The sequence below is a fragment of the Cyanistes caeruleus genome, chromosome 10, assembly GCF_971803275.1.
Source record: "Cyanistes caeruleus chromosome 10, bCyaCae1.hap1.1, whole genome shotgun sequence".
Lineage (NCBI taxonomy): Eukaryota > Metazoa > Chordata > Aves > Passeriformes > Paridae > Cyanistes > Cyanistes caeruleus.
Genome location: NC_141710.1, coordinates 8,575,769 through 8,589,137, shown reverse-complemented (window position 1 = coordinate 8,589,137; position 13,369 = coordinate 8,575,769). Strand labels below are relative to the sequence as shown.

At 47.4% G+C, this 13,369-nt stretch overlaps 1 protein-coding gene across 5 annotated transcripts; it reads left to right on the top strand.

The window, feature by feature from the left end:
* Positions 1-1,604: 1,604 nt before the first annotated feature.
* On the top strand, positions 1,605-12,068 carry LOC111933550 (uncharacterized). Of its 5 annotated transcripts, XR_015274680.1 has the most exons (5): positions 1,605-2,229; positions 2,737-2,825; positions 4,740-4,819; positions 8,103-8,364; positions 10,765-12,068. XR_015274680.1 is itself a non-coding variant. In XM_086844841.1 (4 exons), exons 1-3 carry the CDS (start codon positions 1,698-1,700, stop codon positions 4,776-4,778), a joined length of 660 nt encoding a protein of 219 aa, XP_086700967.1. In that variant the 5' UTR covers positions 1,605-1,697; the 3' UTR covers positions 4,779-4,819; positions 8,103-10,283. The 5 variants fall into 5 exon arrangements, 4 of the variants coding, with proteins under 4 accessions (XP_086700967.1, XP_086700968.1, XP_023788994.2 ...); XM_086844841.1 differs by lacking the exon at positions 10,765-12,068 and having other exon boundaries at positions 8,103-10,283; XM_086844842.1 differs by lacking the exons at positions 4,740-4,819; positions 10,765-12,068 and having other exon boundaries at positions 1,698-2,229; positions 8,103-10,283.
* The last annotated feature ends 1,301 nt before the right edge of the window (positions 12,069-13,369 follow it).

Genomic DNA, 13,369 nt, shown 5'->3' with positions numbered 1-13,369 from the left:
GAGTGCAGATTATCAGGCCAAGAGAGTACTGAGTGGTTTCAAAGCAGAACGGTGAAGGGCTCATCTGGGAGAGCCTCCTAGTCAGTAAGTGGTGTGTGTATTTCACACTACAGCCTCGAGACACAAAACCCCAAGCAGTTCTGGCTCATGGCACTGCGGGAGGAGGTGCTGCTGTCCCTCAGGGAAGCTGTACCCAACAGAGGTTTGGGATCAGCCCTGGGCATGTCCCGTGCCTTCAAGAGCATCTGAGGCACAGTCAGGTGGGAGTCAGAGTATCCTTTAAGTTCCCTTTAAGCTGGGAATCATAGCCTACACTGGATATGTGCATGGTTTGTAATGTTTAATTGAGTTGACAATGTACAGGTATTTTTAGAAAAGTCTCTGTAATGCAGAAGTGCAATCATAATTACTGACATGTCTGTCCAGGCTGAGGTTTTTTTCATAACTCACTAGAGCATCTTGAAGTTCTCAATATCAGCATCACATCGTGAAAAGCATGTCTCCTTTTTTCCAGTTAACTACACCTCATCTTACAGAAGCTGCATTTTTGGCAGGCTTTTTAAGCTGTGCTCCCTATGTGCTACCTCAGCCATATATAGTCACTTTTTGTTAGGGATAGAGTGTGTTACTGTGAGTGTGTTACTTACATTGTGATACATGTTTGTGACCTGCAAATGCCATGTGATATTCCCTGTAGCTCTCAGTCATGGCGTAGATGTCATTGCACAAATTGCCTGTGGTTAGATACCTTATAGCTACAGGGTTTCAAATATACTCATGTTTTATATGGGGTGTTTTGCTTGAGAAAAAGTGGGGTAAGAAATTATTATTATTAATAATAATAATAATAATTTTAGGATGTATTTTGTGCTTGGGGGTGCTCTGTGATTGTGATGCTCTCTCCCATGACTGAGGGCTTGTTTTAATTTGAAACCTATCGCAAGGTCTGTGCAGGTAACTTCTGGCCCAGTTGCAAGCTCCTCATTATGAAAATCTCCAGCTGAGCATAAAGATTCTCTTGCATGAGGCATGGGTTTGTAGTCTGCAGCATATGTTGTGCTTGCAGGGGGCTGGCATAAAAGGGCCTAATTCTGATTACTCTGCACTAACTTGAGGATCCATTTAAAGAGACAGAAACCCAAAGTCTTGGAAATTCAACACGGAGACCCGAAGTGTCCTCTTAGAAATTTGAAATGTTTCTGTAGCCAAACTTCATGCCAGCCCAGTCCAAAACCATAGCCAAGGTTTCCAGATGTGACTCACTTATCTTGGTGTTTTGATTTCGCATTTTCAGGTTAGCCTTGTTTTTCAAAAGTATTGAGCATCCCCTGCTGGAATTCAGACCCCTTTCAGAAACCTCGAATGCTCAGAATCAAAGCTTCCTTTAATACGGGCCAGGTGGGATTTTCTGCATTCATGTGGGAGTTAAGGCACAGTCAGGCAAATGGTCCTTGCAAAAGGAAAAGGATGCTTCACAGATGTTAATAAGTTAAACAATTACCTCTTAACAGACTAATCAGATAACTCGGTGCCATCATTACCTAATGAGATGTTGAAACCTGAGAATGTTTCACACATATAATTGATTTTTGCCATCTTGCTTTGTTTCTGGGCGGTTGTGGAGCTCGCTCCCCACAGCTGCCCCGCTGTGAGAAGTCCCCACCCGGCCGTGGTTAAAAGGGAGCGTTTAATGAGCCATGAGAGGAAGGCGAGGTCTCACTGGGGCAGAGAGAGCAGCCAGGCTCGCTGCCCCTCCAGGCAGCCCCTGCCCCGTGTCCCCCTCGCACTCAGCTGCAGCACTTCCCACCTCACTGGCAAGGACACAGCACCCCTGCAGACTCGTAGTTGCCCTGCTGGGCTCTCGTAGCAGGCTGCCGGGTGGCAGTGGCTGTGCTCGGGAAGAGCTCTGTGCAGAGGAGCCGTGCTCCGGCCGCCGCTCAGGGCGCGCCACACGAGGCGGCTCCGTGAGGGACGGCGGGCCCGGCCCAGCCCGGCAGGAGCACCGCGCCTGCCCGGGGCAGCCCCCTCAGGGCTGCTCTGCGCTCCCACGGAGCTCTGCCCGCAAAGGCAGCGCCCCAGCCCTGCTATTCACGGGAAAAACCCACCTAGGTGGGCTCTGGTTCGGGGGCACACCCGCCTGCTGGCACCCTCCCGCACGGGTGTCCCAACGCCAGCTCACCCTTGGCCTTCAGAAGGGCTCAGGAATAGCCGGTTTTGGCTGCGCAATAGGTAAGATTGCACAGCCACACTTACCAGAATAAGGATGGGGGTTTTTCGGCATTTGTGTCTTTGGGAACGTACCAAAACGGGCCTCCAGGTTCCTCTGTTGGGCTACAGAGTGCTGCCGGAGCAGAGGAAGGGGAGGTACTCCCCAGCTAAAACTGGGGTGCTCCAAACAGCCCTGGAATGAATCTAGTCTGTGAATAATTAGCTGATAAGGCACTGCTGCAGAAATTGGTAGAAGCTCCTGCACCTGCCTTCACTGAGGCAGCTGAGCTGTGGCGAGGAGCCCAGACTGGCCAGAGGGTGGGCGAGCCCAGGCCGGGCACTGGGGCTGAGGGCAGCACCCTCCCCTGGCAGTGCATGGGCAGGAAACTGCGCTAAACACAGAGATGACCGGCAAACTTGAGAGGCTGGGACACTTGTCTAATTATCAGAACATTCCCAATTTCTGCTGCAAAATCTACTTTGTCAAATCCTTTTCTCACAAGGATGCATTTCTTTACATGTTTGCAGATGAAATGTGTCCAAAGCAAGATGTGACCTGGGCTGGCAGAGCAGCACCTGTGGGGACACTGATGTGGCTTTCAGCATGCCAGGACCAGGTGAGAAAGGACCTTGCAGACTTGCATGTCCCACTGCGTTCAAGCTGTTATTTGAGCACTCAGAAGAAAATGCATTCAAGTTCAGCATCAATCTTAAACCTCCTGCTGAGCCTCAGGCAATGGGATAAGCCAGGTAAAGCATAGGGATAATTTAAATGCATAAAGGTCTAAATGTCTCAACTTTGAGAAGAATTAAAGGGGAGAAATGAAAATTGAGAAAAAATATAAGTTTGCTTCTTAAATTTACTGTTTAGCTCTTACTTTACCATTTAAATAGAGAAGCCACTGAGAGAAAGCCAATATGGGATCAAATTTAGACATGAAACCTATTCAGATGTACAGAAGGAAAATGATCAGAGGTGTGTCAGCAAAACAAAATCATCACACAAAAAAAGATCTTGTTAATTTTTAAATCCACTGAAATGTTCTTTTTACCTCCTTAAGCTGTACAGCCAGATTCAGAAGAGATTCATGTTCTTTTGTACCTCATTGAAGAATAAAACATATCAAAGTCAGAAATCAAGCAAGGACTCAGGGCACAGTGATGTTTTTGCACAGTGAGACTTGGAAGGGCTTGGCACTGACCCCGACCAGAGCTGCTGTTATGCTTTTGCCTGGTACTTTTTTATAGGATGCATATATCCAGTGCTGCTGATATTCAAGGCTGACTAACAGCAAACCTTCCTGCAGACTCCAGCCCTGACAGAGATCTGGGCTACAGGTTTGCTGCTGGGATGATGAACCTGTGAGCTGTTCTATTCCCCAGGATTTCCTGTTGGGGCAGATGGGCTGCTGTGCTTCTCCCCCATCCTGTCCCAGCAAGGCTGGAGATGCAGTGTCAGTACTGGTGCTCTGCTGGTTGGGTTTAGCCCCAGAAAAGGGAGGCTCTGTCTTTTTGCACAGGGATTCCTGTGCCACTGGGAGGCAGGACACACCTCCAGCTGCAGCATGTCACAGAAAACATCCACATACACATTGCTGATGGATTTTCCAGGACAAAATGTTGTGATACACTAAAAAAAAATATTGTACTAGAGTAGAAATGAGTCCTTTTTGATTTTTTATCTCTCTAACCTCAGGGGAGCAAGAGGGATTTGGCAAGAGAGACAGCTACAAGAACTGTTCAGCAGTGGTGGTGGCTGTGCAGGTGCTGTTTCCTGCTGGTGGCAGTTTTCACCCTGTCCCTTCCTGGCTGCCCCTGCAGCAGCCATGCACACACAGCTGCTGCGTGTCACCGTGCTGGGCAGGGCCACGATCAAGAGTTGATCTCCCCGGGGTTTGGATGAAGATGCTCCACAAGGTTTCTGTCTTCAGGTTTTCTGCTGCAGTACTATTTGGTATGCAGTTTGGACAGTCCACAGGGACAGAGCACATGCACCAGCAGCCACACAGTGGTATTGCTGTGGGGCTCCTAGCAGAGAGCTTCAGATACGACTGATGGTGAAAACAATTTTACCTGGGTCCATATCCTACCAAAGACAACTTGCCAAAGCATTTCAGGAGTGAGGAAATGCCCTTTCTGTTAAAAGACTTGAAGTGTTTTACAACAAAACCCTCAGAGTTACAGGTTTCTGCAGTAGGCTCAGGAAGGCACACTGAAGGTACACTCACCAAAATCTGCAGCCTGCAAGTGTGTCACGGCTAAACCCAGCATGTTTCCTACCCATGGCACACAGAGCAGAAGCATCCAGGAGCTGGCAGGCTAAGCACAAATCTTGGACCCCATTAAATTTACAAAAAACAAGGTTGGGTGCATGGAGCGCTTTCTGCTTTCAGGGAGCATGCTGGTCAGCCCAGTGGCAAAGGCAGCTTTGCCAGGTTTGCATTGTCCAAAACTGGCCCTTTCAGCAGGGGCAGATGTACAAGGTTACAAGAAAAAAGCCATCTCCTCAGATGTTTCTGGTGCATCAATAGGTCTATGCCTGCTCCAGTCTGGTTCCAGAGGAGCAGTAGGCATGGGATGAGAGGAGCAGATGTCTTCAGCTACAGCTGGGGTAAGCTAATTTCTGAGCTGGTAAGTGTCCCCTGCCCAGCCAAACCTGCCGCCTGTGGGATCAGCAGCAATATTGTAGTTACACATGGGTGCTGTCACTGCTCTAGTGCCTGATCTGCTTGCTGGAGAAATAGACCCTTAATGCTCCCCACACATTATCCCCAGCACAGGGGCACCTACACTGTTATTTAAGCCTGGGTCCAAGCCCAAGAAAAATGCATGGGTGCTGTGGGCTTCATCTGCAGCCTGAGAAGTCCCGTTTGTTTCCCCTCTCTGCCTGCAGCCTGAACCCTGCAGGGCCCTCAGGAGAGGTTCCCGGGAGGTGACAGCAGGGCTGATGCTGGCCAGCAGCACCTCCCGGTGGACCCGATAGCTTCCTCAGGACAGCCCTTCTGACACCTCAGGAAAAACAAAGACTGAGTCATCTCATGTTTGAAGCATCTCATAACAGCTTTTTTTTCTTCCCCCTGCCTCCAGCAGCAGAGTAGGGAAATGCACACAGATGAAATGGGTTGTTTTTTTCCCTCTCTCACTTACTCCTTAGTCACTGTTGAGCTATTGGGAAGTGAAGGGCCTCAAAACAAAAGGTGTGTTAAATTATTTCCCTGTTGACTTTTTGGCATTCTGAGTTCTGTACTTTGAAGTAGGTTTTGGGGAGCAGGAGGACTACTCCACAGGCTTTTGCATCGTAGTGCCAGAAGAAAGATGGCTTTAGGGACTGGGTGATGAGAGAAGTGCGGGGGATTGTGTTTCTCTTCCTAATGCAAGAATCATGCCTGCTCTGTCTCTCATTACACTGCTGGGCACTGCCAGTGCTCCAATGAGCCTCCCTGGGCACCCAGAGGGGGCCCAGCCTCTGCTGCAGCCTTCCAGGAGAGCTGTGGTGTACCTGCTTGTCCATCACAGCTGCTGGCATGTGTTGTTAATAGCCGGGTTCTTGCACTGAATCAGATCCCATTTAGAAACTTAATTTTCCTGAGAGAAGCTGGTAATTCTGGAATTGAAATTCCAGATACACAGAGAAAAAAAAAAAAAAGTGTAGATCACCACGTGTTAGGGAAGAGATGAATTGCTGCCCAGTGAAGGGTGAGTCTCTCTCTGTGCCATGGAGATGACCACTGGGGCATGGAGATGACCACTTTTTTGGCCAAGGCAAAGGGCTCTGTCCTCCTCAGCGGTGCGGAGAAAACCAAGCGGCAGGCGAGGGGCGGGCGGGTTTCTTCTGGGGCCGCGCTCCCGTGTTGACAGTGATTTGTGCGGTGGGGAGAGGCCAGCTCTGCTCTGAAACGCGAGCCCCGAATAAATAAATCATGGCCTTCCCTTGGCAACTCGACAGCACGGGCTCTGGCCCGTCCTGGGTGTGCGGGGAGGGCCTCCCACTGTCCAGGAGCTCTTAAGGGCAGGGTCTGCCCGCGGCCGGCCGAGGAGCCGCTCTGCAGGGCAGGGCACCATGGAGGGGAACACGCACCTCCTGCAGGTCATCCGCAAGATGCGCTCCCAAATCAACAGGCTGGAGAGGGAGAACAGGGCCCTGAAAGGAGAGCTGCAGGGCTGCGGGCAGAGAGCTGTGCCGGCAGCGGGAGGTGGGAACGGCGGTGCCATCGCCTTTGATGGGGACGGAGCGGCTGCAGCCGCAGCATCCCCGCAGGGCCCGGCGCCGCTGGAGCAGACAGGTACCGAGCGGTGCGGGAGCAGACAGACAGACAGGTACCGAGCGGTGCGGGAGCAGACAGACAGACAGACAGGTACCGAGCGGTGCGGGAGCAGACAGACAGACAGACAGGTACCGAGCGGTGCGGGAGCAGACAGACAGACAGACAGGTACCGAGCGGTGCGGGAGCAGACAGACAGACAGACAGGTACCGAGCGGTGCGGGAGCAGACAGACAGACAGACAGGTACCGAGCGGTGCGGGAGCAGACAGACAGACAGGTACCGAGCGGTGCGGGAGCAGACAGACAGACAGATAGGTACCGAGCAGCGAGCTGGGCTGGCCTCGGCCCCCCAGGCACTGCCCGGGCGGGAGGTGCCAGCCCGGCTGGGGCCGGCCCGTGGGCAATGGGCATGAGCTGCTAGATGCTGGCTGGCCAACTCCGTGGAAGCGGTCTGGCCTCTCTCTGGGCTTCTCGGGGTGCATCCCTGCCAGTGGAGTATTTTGCTGCTGCTCAAACAAAACATTCAACTCAAAGTGTTCATTTTGCTTAAGCAGAATTTTACTTTCTGCTTTGGGTTTTCACAGGCGTGGACTCTCCTCCACATGTCTGTCCGCTTTCTGTTCCAGGCAGAAAAGGGCCAACGCTCGTAACTATGCCATAACCCCTCCTGCCTTATTACTCAAAGAGGAGAAAAATGCTTTTTTTTACAAATTACAAATAATAACAAAGAATGATGGGTTGGCTGCATACATCACGCCAGATGTGCAGTTTATTTTTGCAGATAATGCAGTATGTTCTGCTGAGGCAGAGAGGTGTCAACATATAGGAATACATTCTCTTCACAATTTTATCAGAGGACAAAAATGGAAATGTTCCTCAGTTATAGAAGTCTGGAGGAATTACTGAAGCAGGAATCAGAGCAAAATGTTGCTTGGTGAGAAGTATTGGAGAAATGGCCCCACAGGTTTTCATGGAGCCAAATCTGTGTGAAGGAATGAGAGGCTGACAAGCACAAGTGGATTTTCGTGCAGCCAGAGGGGTGCTGTGATGGAATAGTGGTTGTTTCCAATCCCACTGACCCAGTGGCCAGGTTACCAGCCTGAAGGCCTCAGGCAGGGGCTGCTGGTGGCTAGGGATGTCATCGGTTTGGGAACAGCTCCATGGGGCAAGGGGGAAAGCTGTGGAAAGTGTTTTCTAGACCTGTGGCTCTGCCTCTCAGCTTCACCACATACAAAATGTGTTTGAGCCCCAAAAAAGTGATTAAAAATAGAATGGTAGATCATTTGGGGTCGGAAGGGACCTTAAACGCCATCTAGTTCAAACACCCCTGCTATGGGTAGGGACACCTTTCACTAGACCAGGTTGCTCAAAGACTCATCCATCCTGGCCTTGAATGCTTCCAGGGATGGGGCATCCATAACTTCCCTGGGCAACCTGTGCCAGTGTTTCACCTCCTGAAATCTCATGTCCTCTCTTTTAGCTTAAAACTCTTCCCCCTGGTCCTATCACTATCTGCCTGTGTAAAAAGTTGCTCTCCAAAAATACATTGAGGATATCTGAATTGTCATTACTATTAATAGTAGTATTATTAGTATTGTTTTTATCTCTGCTTTTTTTCTCTGCTCCTCAGATACTGCCATGACTGTGAGACGCTACCCCACTGTCTCCCCAGCTCCTGCTCCTTCCAGCACAAGGTGCCACGGGGCTGGCAGGAAGCCTCCACGCAATGGGCTCCCAGAGGTGCCAGGCAGTGCCCAGCCACCAGCCCCTCCTGCTCCAGCACAGCTCAGCAGGGAAGAGGAGAAAGGGCTTGAAAAATCACCAGCCTGTTGTCTCTCCTACAGCCACTCCAGCAACATGAAGCTGTTTCAGGAGCATGTCTATAAGTGCCAGTAGGTTTGGTTTGCCTTCACAGCACCACCTGCCTGGGCTGGTCACAGGTTTCACCTAATAAGAGACATGGACTTTGCTGTGGGGTTTAGTATGTTATCAGCAGAACAATTGTTTGAATGTAGATGGGCCCTGAGCATACTGGAGACCTCTTCTGAGGAAGCTGTGCTTCTCCTCCCTGCACTGCATGAGGTTTGGCAGTGGTAGCAGGTTAAATTTGTTACAGAAAGGAGAGGCTGAGGGAGACAGCAGGGTTGAAATCTTTGCTCTTTTAAAGCCAGGCAGAGTTTTGCAGATTGATGTGGTATCCTGACAAGCTAAGCTTGAAAAGGATTTTTAAACTTTGAACAAAAAGCACTGAAATACCAAGGAATTCCACACTATGCCTTTGGAAGTGTGATTACTGTGGCCCATGGATTTAGATGTACTGTATCATATTTCCTCTGTAACTGAAGCATTACAAGTTAATGCTTTCAGCCTCGAAAAAAGTAGTCAGGACAGCTTCTAAATTAAGTGAAATGGCTGCTGGACCAGCCCTGAGTGTCTCTGCTCCTTGCTGAGAAGCTCTGCAGCACAGGACAACAACCACAGGTAGAACCAGCAGTAATGAGACTGTGATATGATAGCCCAGCCACATCCTGTTGCTGATATATCTACCTTGGCAATTCATGCTGATTCCTGGGTTTAGCCCAATCATGCTGTGCTCAAAAGAAAAATAATCCAAATGGCCTCAAAGCATGTGTTTGAGCAGGAAGAAGTCCAAGGCTCTGCTTGCCTGCCCTTGCATGTCCTGGGTCAGGACTCCAGCGGCCATCCCAGGGGCTGACACCTGCTGTGGGTTCTGTCACCTGTGTGGAGGTACCTGTGCATGGCACATCACAACAGCTTTCATTCTGTCCCCCTAAAGGGGCAGCCCAGCCCCTTGCACTCCCTGTGCAAAGCTGATTTTGGGCCCAGCTCTCCTCTGAGAGGCTGCAGGGAGCAAGAAGTTCAAGCTTTCAGAGGCACCTGGATTTTCTTGTAAGGACATTTCAGGGTCAGATGTTTTACAGCAGTTAGACACCTAAATTTAGTCCCTGGCAGGGAACCTGTATAGTTTTGCAAAGCACCCTGTCCCTGTAACTGGATTTCTGTGCATGCTGCACTGTGTGCAGGGCACTCCAGGCTCTCAGAGCACATGAACATGTCAGGGCTGTGCCCTGGAGCCAGCTCACGTGGAAAGTGTGTGTGTAGGAGCACGGGCAGCGTGCAGGCATGGGATGGCAATGGCAAATACTGCTGCTTGCTCATGAGAGGAAAGAGCTTTCAAAGCAATCAAAATAGCAGCACAGATCTGTTACATCGAATGCCTGGGGACCTAGCGGGTGCCCCGTGGCCAAACGACAGCGCTGGTGATTTTATCGCTGTCATTAGAGCTGCCTTGTCAAGCTGAACAGTGACTCATGTGCACTCGCTGCTGGCTGCTTTAGGAGGAGAAGTGGCTGTGGAAAGAGCTTTTCACCTAACCCCCTCGGCAGGCTGGTTGATATCCTGAAGCACAAAGCTTTGTGCTTCTTACACCGAAAAACATTCCATATCTTTTATGGTCTCAATGGTGGATGCTTCCATTATATACTCAAATGTCTGACACAGACACCAGCCTTACTTAGCTTTTCACTAGTAAGGTAATTTCTAGCAATTCAGCAAGCTTATTAAGCTTAATTTTTTACAAGGATGACATTTTTGCTTTCCAGCATGCTGCTTCATGTCAGATTTTCCTGTTCTTTGTTTACTGTAGCTTCCTCACATTTTGCTCCAAAGCTATAATCCTGTATGTGATATGAATATTTTTGCTTTAAAATTAACTCTGTAGAAGTATCATCTTGAATTTATATAGAGTGCAGTTGCATCCAAGTAATAAAAGCCCATTACTGCTAACAAATCATCTCTAATTTGCATGTCTAAAATATTTAAATTCATATATGCTAAAGTATTATTTCTACCAAGGGATTCCCACTGTGTTTGGTAAATGGAAAAAATCATTAAATATTTAAATACAGGATAAGAGAGGCTGAGAACTCTTTTCAGGGCTATTATACTAAAATTACTGAAGGGTCTCTGTGGGTGCACATGCACCCCCAGGGTTCTGTGAACACACAGCTTTGTACACACAGGTCAGGCATTGATAGGGAGATGTGAGACTCAGTGGAAAAAGGTAAATGCTTCCAGCAGAGAAGACCATGCTTGGTCCTTTGGGATGACCATGTGAATGCATGAAATCCTGCCTCCAGTAGGATGCAAGGGTTGAAAGCTTTTGCTTTTTGCTCGTTGGGTTGGTGTTTTGGTTTTTGTTTATTTTTTTACTTTCTCTGCATGTTTTATGCATTTGTAATCCTCATAATGATTTCTCACTTTTTCTTCAGGGGTAAAGTGAAGGCTGTGAGTTTCCTCTTACCAATGGATATGTCATCATTTGCTGAAAAGCAAGGTTCTCTCAAAAGCCCACAAAATCAGAGCACAAAACATCTAATGACCATCACTGAAAAGGATATGTGAGCTGGTGAATTTTTAAAGGCCCATTGATTCCTGAGATAAATTGGCCTTTAGTGATAGCTGTGTGTCAGGTTTCTCTCCTGCAAAACGTTTTGGCAGGATGCCCACAGAGCACCACCCAGCTGTGTTTCAGGTCACTGGCCTGATGTTCAGCATGGAAATGGAAGCCACAACAAAGCCCAGACACTGTGATGTGACCACACAAAGCAAAGGTGCCTCCACAAAGTGCTTCTGTGCAATGTGTTTCAGACCTTTACCTCAGGACTGATGTGAACAGGGTGTTGAAGCTGGGTTTGGTGTGTTTGTCACAAAAAGCAGAAACTGTGTCAGCACTTGAGTTTGCTGATTCCCTTGACAGAAAGGTGTCTGATGCAAATGACAAAAGAACTATCAAAGAGCCTATGAGGTTTTCTGTCTCGGTAAAACTTCCAAGCTTCACTAATACAGCAAAGTTAAGGAGATGCTACAGGGTCAGTTAATGTTGCTCTGAATTTCTGCAAAGCCTGGCAATGAGTTTGTCCAAATATCCATTTGGGGTTCACTTCTAACAGAGCACAGGGGAGAGTAAGTACTTATTGGTATGAAAACATGACTACAAGTCTGCTTCTCACTTGTGCTCATCCAGCTGGAGACTAAAGGCTGGACACCAAGCCAAAATAGGAAGAATTGTGAATATCAGAATATTTTAGGAATGGCTTCTCAGCACAGCTCGGACCAAAAATTATTAGCAGAAATTCAGCAAGCAAGTGCAACATAACTGTGAGATAGAACTACAGACAGCTTGTAAAAAATGAGCAGTGCCTGTTAATCTACTCATGTAAGTGAAGACAACATTCCGTGTTTATTTTGATTACAACTATTTATGGAATCAAAATACTACACACTGCTATTTCTTTCTGTACAGGATGCACTGATGATTGAATACTGTATAGAGAATACATGAATAGTAGATGTTTGTACAGATAACTTTGAGGAAGATTTTCATCTCATTGTCTACTCTTAAAGTCTTGAGTTTTCTAAGGTGGGAGCAGAGACTTAGTAGGAAAAATCCCCTCTGGATTTTCCAAGATGTTGTATACTTCTATGAAATTGTGTGTTTCTTTTTTCATTTTGAATTTCACCATAGATTTTATATTCAAGTCTAGTTTTAATATATTCTCACCATTGAAAATAATTTCAGTTTCACTGCTGTTTTATTTGTGTACTTTTATGTTCAGCTTGGATCCATACAGAGTTGCATTGTAACGTCAGAAGTAATGAATTAATAGGAATGAGGTTCCAGTTTGGAAAGTTTACTAAACAGCCCATTTTAGAAGGCTTTAGAGGGAAATGCTTTAAAAATGTTTTAAGGAAAGCATCATTTGTGGGAATTAAACACTGCATATATGTTCAATTAAGCACCTAAATCCAGTTGTTTTTACTTAGGAAAGTAACAAAAGTCTTTGAAATATCTTGCCCCGGACCTTTAAGGTACCCAGACTTTTACAGTTAAGGTGTTAACACCAGACTTAATGGGATTTGGGAATCCATATGCTTCAGAAAGCTTTCAAAAGTCTCAGCTTTTAATTTTCCTAACCCTCAGCTTCCATGAAGCAGTGCTGGGAATTCTCCCACCCTTTTTGTGTCAATTCACTGTAGATATGTGACTGACACAAAGACTGAGCAGTTTTTTAGGCCAAGAGGAAAAAGAGAATAAAAAAGGTGGAAGGGAAAAGAGGGACAGGAATCAAAATAGTCATTGATAAATGGCAGTCAGTATATTAATGAAAAGATTTATTTTTGAATTATATTTCTGCAGTCTTTAGCAGTGCCTACAGATTTAAGAACACATGATGATGCACAGGCATATTAATTTCTAGAAGCAGTTGTGCAGATTTGACCCAGCTCTGCACCTCCAGGAGAACCAGATTGTAGCAGATGCCACAGAGAAACCACTGAGCACACTATTTTTACCACAGTACAGCATGAAGTACCTTACCATGGAGCACTTACTGGCAATTAAAACATTCCAATATTAAACACCCATAGATTTTTCAGTGCAAGAAGGGCAGGTTTAAGCAAAGCAAGTGTTAAAGGACAGAGAGATGCTGGCAGCAATTAAGCCATGATTCTTTTCTTTCTTCTTCCCAAGATGATCCATACAAGTTCAGAGGAGTTCTGGGCTTCTGCCTAAAACTCTGTAGCATATCTATATTAAACCTCAGAATATATACCAAACCCTATACACTGGTGGCCAGGCTGGTTGGACCATTTCCAACTGGAAATTCTCTTTTTCAGAGTGGTCAGTGATGTTCAGCCACACAGGTGTGGGACTGCAAGAGCACCAGAGACAGCAAGAGCTTCCCTGCTGCATTCACACTGGCCACTGAGAGATGTAAACTCCTGTGTCACACTTGTGCTTGGAACTAAAGAGGCTTTAGATGTCCACAGCCAAAAATGAGAGTCCTCCACTGCCATTTGTTAGATGACATGTTC